This window comes from Triplophysa rosa, linkage group LG5 (assembly GCF_024868665.1).
Source record: "Triplophysa rosa linkage group LG5, Trosa_1v2, whole genome shotgun sequence".
NCBI classification, from domain to species: Eukaryota; Metazoa; Chordata; class Actinopteri; order Cypriniformes; family Nemacheilidae; genus Triplophysa; species Triplophysa rosa.
This window is the reverse complement of record NC_079894.1, coordinates 23184995-23197459: the sequence shown is the minus strand read 5'-3', so window position 1 is coordinate 23197459 and position 12465 is coordinate 23184995. Positions and strand designations below refer to the sequence as shown.

Here is a 12465-nt window from a genome sequence, read left to right as displayed (position 1 = left end):
CTTTATAGACTCTGGTGCTGCTGGAAAATGTATGGACTTTACGTTGGCCACGTAGCTAAAGATACAACCCATCACTCTCCATGACCCGCTGTCCATCACAGCATTAGATGGAAGGCCTCTCGGTTCTGGCCAGGTAAGCCAGTGCACTATATTCCTTCATTTGCAAGTGTGCCCTCACAGAGAAGAGATACAGTTTTTCTTAATTAATTCCCCTGAATTACCTTTGATACTTGGGTACCCTTGGCCAGCTCACCACAATCCTCAAATTAATTGGCCTACCAACCAGATAGGTAAGTGGGGACCTAACTGCTGTGTATCTGGCTTGTATCTCCATCATCCTCTCGAGTCACAGGAAAACCCTCCCAAGTCGGCCCGTAACACCAGTCCCGTCCACGGAGATGCTTGCGATTTATGGACTGAAACAAATGGCTCTCAGTGCTCCTGCGGCACCCAAAGAGATCTGCTCTCAGGCTCTTGTCCTCCTGGAGGAAGGCTGTTCTCACAATCGGCCCCCGAAAGAGCCTCCATGGAGGAATATATTAACAAGGCCCTCGAGAGTGGATTTGTTCAACCTCACCGGCAGGAGCTGTTTTTTTCTTAGTGGGTAAGAAAGAAGGCAGTCTTCGGCCCTGCATCGACTACCGGGGCCTAAATTGTATCACTGTGAAAAACCGCTACCCGCTGCCACTGANCTCTCGTCCGAGAAGCGGGGGCATGGGACGAGAGTAATCACTGTACCCCAACCAGCAGCTTCTGGTCTTGTGATTGCCACCTCACTCTCTTGGTGAAATGAGATTCATGAGCTCATGGCCTTTATAGACTCTGGTGCTGCTGGAAAATGTATGGACTTTACGTTGGCCACGTAGCTAAAGATACAACCCATCACTCTCCATGACCCGCTGTCCATCACAGCATTAGATGGAAGGCCTCTCGGTTCTGGCCAGGTAAGCCAGTGCACTATATTCCTTCATTTGCAAGTGTGCCCTCACAGAGAAGAGATACAGTTTTTCTTAATTAATTCCCCTGAATTACCTTTGATACTTGGGTACCCTTGGCCAGCTCACCACAATCCTCAAATTAATTGGCCTACCAACCAGATAGGTAAGTGGGGACCTAACTGCTGTGTATCTGGCTTGTATCTCCATCATCCTCTCGAGTCACAGGAAAACCCTCCCAAGTCGGCCCGTAACACCAGTCCCGTCCACGGAGATGCTTGCGATTTATGGACTGAAACAAATGGCTCTCAGTGCTCCTGCGGCACCCAAAGAGATCTGCTCTCAGGCTCTTGTCCTCCTGGAGGAAGGCTGTTCTCACAATCGGCCCCCGAAAGAGCCTCCATGGAGGAATATATTAACAAGGCCCTCGAGAGTGGATTTGTTCAACCTCACCGGCAGGAGCTGTTTTTTTCTTAGTGGGTAAGAAAGAAGGCAGTCTTCGGCCCTGCATCGACTACCGGGGCCTAAATTGTATCACTGTGAAAAACCGCTACCCGCTGCCACTGATGACCACAGCTTTTGAGCTCCTACAGGGTGCAACCATATTCACAAAGCTGGACCTGCGGAATGCCTACCACCTGGTTAGGATCTGCACTGGGGATAAGTGGAAGATGGCCTTAAGTGGAAGATGGCCTTCGATACTCCAACAGGCCATTACGGATACCAGGTAATGCCCTTCGGGCTTGACAATGCCCCAGCCGTCTTCCAGGCACTCATTAATGACGTTTTATGAGAGATGCTAATGTAACCCGCATAACCTAGGTTACCAGTAAAGGGTTAAGCAAGAGAAAAGATGTCTGCCCAATCATTAGTCATGCCGCTGTGATAGACTTTCAAATTATCCAATGATAGCAGCATACGAGTAGCTCCACCCATTGCCAGCTTACAGCGTAAAAAAGAGCGAGAAATAGAGGACAGATTAGAAAAGCAGCGCAGTGTTTATTTCCCTGAAAAGTAGGAAATTTGCAATGTTTGGTTGATTTTATCAAAAACACGATTAAGAGCATTCGAGCAACTGCCTTTTAGAGAGATCGATAGATTGGATTGCGACGTAACGTGGACAGATACTGTCCAAGGCCAAAAGTTCAACGCAAAGGGGGGCAGTCCCAAACAAAGGGGCGGTTATGGTCAAAGGGCAACGCAAAGGGGAGGGGCCCTCACAACGTGGGTGGTCCGGAAGTAATTCAACCCCCCCCGAAAAGGTCAATGACCCCATCAATCATACCTGTCAATCATTTTGACACTATGTCCCGCATATATACTACTAATATAGCTTTCTTGGCCTTCTCTCAGTCCTCCACATTGCAGTTGGGTTACTTTATGCCACTGAGGTTTTGCTTTTGTTGAAATTCATGACCACAAGAAAGGCACCTTTGAAGTGGTCTCATACAGTGGTCATTTTTGGAGTGGTCACTTTTACATATATAGTGTGATTGTGACCATGAAAATTATATGCAAGTAAAGCATCACTCTGTTATCAGCATCAAGGCCCATTTACACAAAGAATGATAACTAAAGACAACTACAATGGCTGTCAGATAACTATAACGACCAAAACTGGTTCAAACCAAACCCAGAATAAAACCTGCTCCGGAGCAGGTTAGCCATGTAAATTACCATGGCGACGAAACCCGCTCAAAACCAATCCACCTTCTTGAGCCCGAAAACTCAAGAGTATGCTTAAACTAAACGCGAACTTACCTGGGTAAAAACCCAAACCGGCTTCGTGATACAGGCCACAGCTCTGCAGCTGTACGTGTTTCCAACACTTCAAAACAGCGCTCGTAATTGAGCGATGCTGGCTCCTCCATCACGCAAGGACTCTGTCTCGGGAGGCGGCGTGGCCAGCTCGAAATGCATTTCCAAGTCCACATTGAATTTTGCAACACTCAGCGCGCTGTGTAAATGAAAATGCAATCCCAAATGTTCAACGTGTGAATGTTAATGCATTTATGGAAAATGACATTTGAATGATCATTTTGCTACAGTTTTGCTTGGCTATCTTAAACATACAGTATATAATCAATCCGGGGAATGCATTTTCATTTTAATTTTGCAACTTAAAGAGCGTTAAAATATGCTTTTAAAATACATCTTAAAAGGAGTGTAGGAACTGACAAATGTAAATTACATTATTGAATTTTCATTTTCACTTTGCACCTAATGTTGTACATATGTTATTTTAAATGTATATTTAAAGACATGAATGCATTGTCATTTTACATACTGCATTGCCATTTTGCAAATTGCATTTCAATTTGATGATTGCTACCAATATGCTTCCATATGCGTGATGTGATGATTCGTCTTTACATATGGCCATGGCTTTAAAACAGAGCTGTAGCGTAAAAAAAAGCCAACAACGCAAAGCAAAAGAACAAGACGGCATGTGTTTTTGTACTATTTTCAAGGTCTTATTTAGTTTAATTCAGTATTTATCCACTGGCATAAAGTTGGTTTGACGTTGGACGTTCGATAGTCTGAATTTAGGGACCGTCTCCAAAGTTACATAGCTACACATTAATATACACGTTTCTGACTTCAATAGCATTTAAACGGGATGACTTGACTGTTGTACAACTGTACAGTGTTCATGTGGGTGTCGGCTATAATGCACACCTTTAAGATATTTATTAGATATTTATTACAATAAACTGTCAAATATATGTAAATATTGTCATGTATTTCACTACTGTATGGGTTCATACACAAAATATACCATTATTTAAAGCTACATGGCATTTACAGGGAATAACTTACAAAACCAACTGTACAGTGTTCATTTGAGTCTCAGTTATAATGCACATCACTGCAATCCACTGTATTTCGTTTGCCCATGATAATATGTAATTTTAGTGTCATCACATTTAGAGAATTATTGATGTGTTTTCCCATGCTTAGCTTTCTTGAGTAAACTATATTATCATGTTTTGTTTTTGTTAATCACTCATTTGGTTAGTAAAAACATACCACATTTGCGTGTTAAAGTTAAAGTTTTTTTTTTTGACAGCTAGATGCAGAGGCGGATTAACCATATGGGCAATTGGGCAAGTGCCCAGGGGCACCAAGACTTTAGGGGCACCAAATAAACCCGCAATACAAAATATATATTTTTTATAAATGTACATAAGCACTTGTTTTTTAAGACTTAAGTCACGTATCTGCGCTAAATAGGGGTGGCACCATGTGCGGGAATACCCCCACTTTCAGATAAAAATGGTTCTGTCCTCCGCACTTTTTCGACACACCTCCGCCAATATTCCCGCCCATGTTATCTGGTTACATAGATTTGAGTGAATTAACATTCAGCCAATCACAAGCGACTGCTATGAGGCGAGTCGTCTTTCGTGTAGCCTACACTTTAATCTTCAAACAGATGGAAGCGGGAACGATGCAGAGCGCATTGTTGTAGCGGAGACTAAAAATGCGGGGATTAGCACTGATTAATAAAGGTATATATACATGGCATGCGTCAGAAATAAGATGTTATAGTGCCGATAATGTATGCTAATAATAGTACGTGGAGGTAAAGGCCACTATTGAAGATCCAAACCTGGGTTTTAAAGTGAAAGTGAAGAACGGTCGGTGTCATCACTATAGCAATCAATTCATATGTGTCCTGTTTAGTGGAGTACACTTTTATCTTAGTACTTATGTGATCTTTTAGTAAGAAGAATATACACATACTGTGCTTAAATAGAGCGTTTGAATAGCTGTATAGCAGTTAAAATAGTAACAATAACGTTTCATGTTATTTGTATGAATAACCTTGCTATACATTGTAATCTGGTGAATGCCACTTTGGTGAATTAAAGTCCCAATGTCCTGAAAATCTGTACATTGTTCCATTGTCCCCCTAATGTGAATACATACATGCAAACTATAGTGTGTGTGTGTCCCTGTACCCCCATTTTGTGGCACGCACAACATTTACACTTGTTAAAAAAATGTTAGTGATTTTTTTAAACTACATCAAAACCTGAAATGTAACATTACAACAGAAAGCAGGTGCCCCTTAACTACAGTAGGCCTAATTGTTAAAAATACTTAATGAAAAAGAGTTGTTTTTGTGTTCTATTCTACAAAAGTGTCATGTTAATGTATAATTCTTGTAAAATAGTATATTGTAAATTGCTGAGTTTCATTCTTATAAAATCTTTTAATAAATATTTTAATGAGTGGATTCTTGCGTGTGGGTTGATGGGTGATGGGGGGGGCACCTCTGGGGCTGTTGCCCAGGGGCACCATGAGGTCTTAATACGCCTCTGATCACAATAACTTGCAGCAAATATATGTAAGCAAAGATCCAAGCAGGTAGTATAACTGTGTTTAGTGAGGGAAATTGCCAACCTCTTTTGTTTTGTCATACTGACACCTAGTGGACATTCAGTGTGTCAACGAGCACTAACGCCTTTTTTTCAAACACAGAATCCGGAAACATTTGAAGTTGCAAACCGAAACGTATGCGTGTTTGAGGCGTCTCTGCATTTTGGACATTGACATGGACATGGCAGAAGCCAGCATTTCATGGGTTCAGGATCAGTTCAGCTGTTCAATCTGTCTGGATCTACTGAAGGATCCAGTGACTATTAACTGTGGACACAGTTTTTGTATGAGCTGTATTACAGCCTGCTGGAATCAGGAGGATCAGAAGAGAGTTTATAGCTGCCCTCAGTGCAGACAGACCTTCACTCCAAGACCTGCTTTAGGAAAGAATGTGATTCTTGCTGAGATGGTGGAGAAACTGAAGAAAACTAAACTTCAGACTGATCGAGCTGCTCCCAGTTATGCTGGACCTGAAGATGTGGAGTGTGACGTCTGTACTGGGAGAAAACGCAAAGCTAGCATGTCATGTCTAATGTGTCTTGAATCTTACTGTCAAACTCACTTTGAGCGACATGAAGGCTTTCACACTGGAAAGAGACACAAAGTCACTGAAGCCACTGGAAGACTTCAGGAGATGATCTGCTCTCAACATGACAGACTGCTGGAGGTTTTCTGTCGTACTGACCAGAGATGTGTTTGTTATCTGTGTACGATTGATGAGCATAAAAATCACGACACTGTATCAGCTGCAGCAGAGAAACAGGTGTGAACAAATAAAATAAAGAGATTATGAGAATGTATAAGGAACAATATTCCTTAATTTTACACAATTGTTATGTTAACTATATTAGAACAGCGAGTTAATCTGTTATTTATCTGTTGAACAGAAACTATTGGAGGACAACCAGAGAAAACACCAGCAGAGAATCCAGAAGAAAGAGAAGAAGCTTCAGGATCTCAGAGAGGCTGTGAAGACACACAAGGTGAGTTTTGAGTAATAGAGAAACATAAATACTGCTGCTGTTTCACACTCAGTTTCAGTTTGATTCTAATGATTCTGTGTGTGCGCGTGCGCGTGCGCGTGCGCGTGGTAACAGCGCTCTGCACACACAGCAGTGGAGGACACTGAGAGGATCTTTACTGAACTGATACGCTCCATTAAGAGAAGACGCTCTGAGGTGATACAGCTGATCAGAGATCAGGAAAAGACTGCAGTGAGTCGAGCTGAAGGACTCTTGAAGGAACTGGAGCAGGACATTGATGATCTGAGGAGGAGACATGATGAGATGGAGCAGCTCTCACACACAGAACATCACATCAGTTTCCTACAGGTAACACAACACTGTACAGTACAGTACATACAGCATGCATTACAATAAATATCTTGAATTCAGTTAAAAATTAGATAGGAAGAAGTATTTTATTAATGAAAAGTGCAACAATACGTTTAGAAGGACATTTTCATTTTTGTCACAGTCATTTAGGATACTTAAACTAAATGTTTTGAGAGGTTTCTTTAAAAATATACTTTGTATTTATTCAATAAATCAGGTCACAAGAGATTTAAGAACGATTTTGATTTGACTTTGATTGTAATTGTACTGGTTGTTCTTTATGAGGAGCACTCATGACATTATTTTGGAAGATACATTTTTTTTATTATTATGACAAACTATAGAGAAGAAAATTATATTCTTTGCTTGCTTGTTCAAAAGCATATTCTATGTAGTTTACTTTGGACTGCTGTAAATTTGTAATAAAAAACAGAGAAGTTTTATTTTGTTTTTTTTTCTGTATTTACATTCACATTTACATTTAGTCATTCAGCAGACGCTTTTATCCAAAGCAACTTACAAGTTGGGTAAACAATGTAAGCAATTGGGTCAACATCAGGACAACAAAAAGCGTAAGTGCAATAAAACTGGTCTCACAAAGCCTACCACAGTATACAGAGCTAAGTTTTTTTTATAGATGGAGTAACTTAGAAGAGATAGAAGTCAAAAATGATCGGTCAGGTGCTGACGGAAGAGATGTGCTTTCAGGCGATTCTTAAAGATGGCCACAGAATCTGCTGATCTTGTAGCAGCAGGCAGATCATTCCACAAATGTGGAAGCGATCTAGAGAATGTTCATGAGAGCGATTTTTTTTTACCTTTTTGGGATGGCACCACAAGGTGACGTTCGTTTGTATGGGATTCCTTTTGTGCCAATAAAAATGAACGCAAACTTTTAAAAAACGAACAAAAATATACAATGAGAAAGAAAATAAACACTTTGATAATGAAAACAATGAACTCAATTGCAAGAATGTGACATGATTTTCAAATAAACTGCTATGTTTCTTAACAATTTTCTAAGTTTCGTTTTTGCAAATAATAGTTTTGAATTCGCTGCTAGATTTTTCATTTGCACTTTCCGAGTTTTCGTTTACGCTTCTCAATTTTTCGTTCGCCTTTCTGGCACAAATCTCACGTGTGGGGGGATTTATGGCCACTTTACTCTCATTGGTTAGTGAGATTTGGATTGACAGCTCCCTGACCAGGAAGTCGAAACTGAAGACAGTGCAGCGGATTAGAGAGCAATCTGCTTGCGGTTTTCTGTATAGCATTGTTTTAGTGTTTGTACTTGAATTACTTTCTTATTTTGTTAGTATATTAGCAGGGTTGCCAACTTTCACGCACTTAAAAGTAGGACACGCTTCCAGGCTCTATCACGCCGTAACAACAAGCCAACGTCGAGTAAAGACAGGATAGATAGACTGCCATATTCACATGCAACTTTACGTGGATTTAGAGGCCGTCAAGACAGCAGTCTATAATTTATAATTACAATGATATCAGGAAAACGAGATGCCTAGTGAGTTTTGAGGAGATATACAATAAAATGTTATGCTTCCAGTTCATATTTCTAATTTATACATTATAATGTGGTGGCATTTTATGCATTGTTTCTATCTTTAAATGTTTGTTTATAGTTAAAGAAGTCTCTCTTCTGCTTTTCCTTAACCTGTTTTATGTAGGTGTGTAAATACATAATGAAATTGTTGTTTGCAAGAGGCAGACTAAATTAATAAAACATTCTAAAGGCCTCCAATTGTGTCACCTTATGAATGTGTTTTGTTGTAGCGTTTAAAAAACATAAATGTCATTTGAATGTATTGGTAGTGTTTTATGACGTGTACTTTCTGTGAATGTAAAGAAAGGGGTATAATACTGTACATTCACCATGAGTTTAAAAAGAAAGATACAGTACTTGACTTGTAAGTGGACTTAATTCTTTAAAAGGAAACTGTATGCAAGAGCGACATCGTCATCCTCCTCCTCAGCTGGACACAAGTCACCCTCAGGTACATTTATGTAACCGAGATAATAAAATTGCTAAAAGTTTTAATCTCTGTACAGGAACTATGCAGCAATGTTTTCATTTAGCACGTTAATTTCTCACAACCCAATAATCTGTAACATGTCTTTATTGGATGTTATAATGTAAGTTGTTTGTTCCTTTTTAAGAAAATAATCTTACAGTCCATAAAATAATACGTGACAGAAAGTATAAAGCACACAATGAACGAGCTAAGTAAAGACAGAATTGCTACTGTGCAGGAATACAACTTTTAGCGATTTTCTTTATTATCTGAATTACATTCATTTACCTGAGGGTGAGGAGGATGATGATGATGAGGAGGAGGACGCTTGGATCCACACCGATTTACCAACTTCAAATACCAATTACTAATATACTAACTAAATAAGAAAGTAGTTTTAAGTACAAACAATAATAATAACAGCATGCAGATCGTTCTCTAAGATTCGTTGCACTGTACTGTCTTCAGTATCGATAGGGAGCTGTCAATCAAAAACTCACTAGCCAATCAGTGTAAAGCGGCCATAAGTCTGCCTACACGTGACATTTGTGCCAGAAAGGCGAACGAAAAATTGAGAAGCGTAAACGAAAACTCGGAAAGCGCAAATGAAAAATCTAGCAGCGAATTCAAAACTATTATTTGCAAAAACGAAACTTAGAAAATTGTTAAGAAAAATAGCAGTTTATTTGAAAATCATGTCACTTTCTTGCAATTGAGTTTATTGTTTTCATTATCAAAGTGTTTATTTTCTTTCTCATTGTATATTTTTGTTCGTTTTTTAAAAGTTTGAGTTCATTCTTATTGGCACAAAAGGAATCCCATACGTTTGCACGCATTTGTTTGTGTTGCGAAAATACTCAGAAACTTGAAGGGTTGAGGATCTAAAGGCATCTTGACTGATACAAAAAATGTAACAAATCCAGAGCAGGGAGCAAACAATCACAGACGAGGTCACAGGCAAAGGTCAAGACAGGCAATAAATCTTATTTTATCTAATCTTATCATCTTATCTTCATTTTATCATCTCTACAGTATCTTATCGTCCTCTTTTTGGTTGGATTACGTTTCTCGATGTCGCAAAATCTAGGGCCGACGCGTCTGCACCCTGAATTTATATGGGCGGTATATGTAAATTACGATTGATTTCAGCTGCCGCATTTATCAAGATATGATCATTCGTACGATTAGATTGGCGGCATATGAATGTTTGCTGAATCGCACTTCAACCCTGTCGTAAGATGATTTCTGCACACGCTACGGATCTGTGCTCATTTCTTCCTTAGATTGATAAATGAGGCCCAATGAGTCCAGCAATGGATTATGGGAAGTGTAGTATGTATGGTGTAATGGCAGCCCGGTGATGGTTAGAGTTTCCTCTTGTGGATCTGCAGGGCACTCCATCTGGTGATCGTAACACTGTGACTCTTAAGACCAACCAAAGTTCATAATGTGTGATGAGGGAAAACATCTTTCCTCCCAGGGTTTTGTGCTAAAAAATAACTGCATATTATTATTATTATTATACCCCACATTCCCCAGTATGTTACAGGATTAGATAATGAAATATCAGTCTCAATAGAGGAGTCATAATCTGATAGGGAGTCAAAATATGGCACTGAAAAAACAATTAAAATCCATGAAATCTATACTATTCTGTTCTATGTGTGTGTAGAGTTTTCAGTCTCTCTCAGCATCACATGGACCTACGGACAACATCGTCTTTTGTTCTCTCCTCTCTTTTGATGATGTGGGGAAATCTGTCTCCCAACTAAAAGAAGAGGTGGAGGATGTCTTTAAAAAAGAGATGGAACATATTTCTGACAGAGGTAAAGAACGTCAACAACTTAGATTTACTCCCAGAAATAGAATAGAATATAAAATAATAAATACACAGTATTTTAAAATGAGCATATGAGATTCAAACTAATTATGTCACTTTATTTCTTTAGTTTCAGACAGTTACATTGAAATGTCCACCACTGAACCCAAAACCAAGATGCAGTTCATACAATGTAAGACATTATCTCAAACACATATGAGGATAATATAAAGTTAATTAAATCATGTTGACTTTAATATTTTATAGATACTATTTCTGTACAAAGTTGTTTGCCTTTTCCCCTAAATAAACACACAATTCACAGAAACATGATTATCCACATAAAGGAGCAAACTAGTTTAAAATATTATGCATTCATCTTCCTCAGATTTCCGTCAGCTCTCTCTGGATCCAAATACAGTACATAAAAATATCTGTCTGTCTGAAGGGAACAGAGCGGCTACTTACACTTACAGAGTCCAGCCGTATCCTGACCATCATGACAGATTTGAATATTGGAAACAGGTGTTGTGTAGAGAGAGTGTGTGTGGACGCTGTTACTGGGAGGTCGAGTGGAGTGGTTGGGTGTATATATCAGTGTCGTATCAGAGCGTCAGTAGGAAGGGAAGAGGTGATGAGTGTGGATTTGGATATAAAGATCTGTCCTGGAGTTTGGACTGCTCTCTCTCCGAATGCTCATTCTGGCACAATAACATAGAGACTGAACTCCCAGTAGTGTCCAGTTCTTCTAGAATAGGAGTGTATGTGGATCACAGTGCAGGAATTCTGTCCTTCTACAGCGTCTCTGACACAATGACCCTCATCCACAGAGTCCACACCACATTCACTCAACTTCTCTATCCTGGGTTTTGGTTAGCTGAGGCTTCAACCGTGAAACTTTGTGATTTAGGAATGTAAAAGATACATCCTTAGATGCTTAGTCTTATCTAAAACAATCTAGTTTGATAAATAAATTATTCTTATCAAATTTGAGAAGGAGATTTTTGTCACACACTGCAATGTTCTTTCATGTGTGATGCTTTAGTTCTTGAGTTAGTTGATGTTTGAAGTGCTATTACTGTTATTCATTTATAACCATACCAAACTTATCATCATATATTTGATAAGTTTTGTAAAACGTTTCTTTATATTTCTTTGTTTAAATAAATCACTTCATTTGTTTAAAATTGCTGTACAAGTTTGTATCTCAATAACGCTATCCAGAGCTTCCAGTCCTCAGTGACATAACTTTTTCCATTTGACTTTTCACCCTGATTTTAGGTGGTTGTTATCTGTGAATAATGTACCATGGATGTTTTAACTGGCCAACCAGAATCAACCATTCCAGAGCACTGTGTAAAAAAATATAATAAATCAGTGATGATAATAAACCCCATTGTCTTTAAAACAATGTTAATTTTCAAACAGTGAAATGCTGATGGTCACATTCTAACAGTGTTTTTTGTACTTTAACTACATTTCTTAAGGGATTTTGGCATTGCTAAGGCAAAGAATGAGAAACGTACAAATTCAGTCAATTAGAAATGGTCATGATGTTCATACAAAATTAAAAAGATCTCAAATATGAATCAGGGACTTTTGGTTTTTTATTATCTTTACTTTTGAAACACACAAAACAGTAACAATAAGGAAAATGTAAGGTTAAAATGAAAGGTGTAAGATTTGATGGAGGGCGTTAAGCAAGCAGGTGCTTTCAGCAGGTAGGATCACCTGTGATGACCAGTTTTCAGGCGTTGTGTTTAGTGAGGGAAAGTGATGCTTTGGTTTCATAGCTCTTGTGCAGAAGCCTCGAATGAGTAAAACGCTGACCTCAGTGGAGGATTTGACACTTACATTCATTTTGTTTTTTTTACTCTAAAAGCAAAAAAATTATGTATAAAAATAAAAGTTCTCTTTGTAATACTGACACCTAGTGGACATTCAGTGTGTGAACGGGCACT

General features: G+C 39.0%; 1 protein-coding gene across 1 annotated transcript; it reads left to right on the top strand.

Annotated features, from left to right (window-relative positions):
- The first annotated feature begins 5440 nt into the window (after positions 1–5440).
- LOC130555095 (tripartite motif-containing protein 16-like protein) lies at positions 5441–12452 on the top strand. Its single transcript, XM_057335152.1, has 6 exons — positions 5441–6084; positions 6209–6304; positions 6419–6652; positions 10358–10511; positions 10635–10697; positions 10893–12452. The coding sequence occupies exons 1-6, from the start codon at positions 5497–5499 to the stop codon at positions 11420–11422; spliced, it is 1665 nt and encodes a 554-aa protein (XP_057191135.1). The 5' UTR covers positions 5441–5496; the 3' UTR covers positions 11423–12452.
- Positions 12453–12465: the final 13 nt, after the last annotated feature.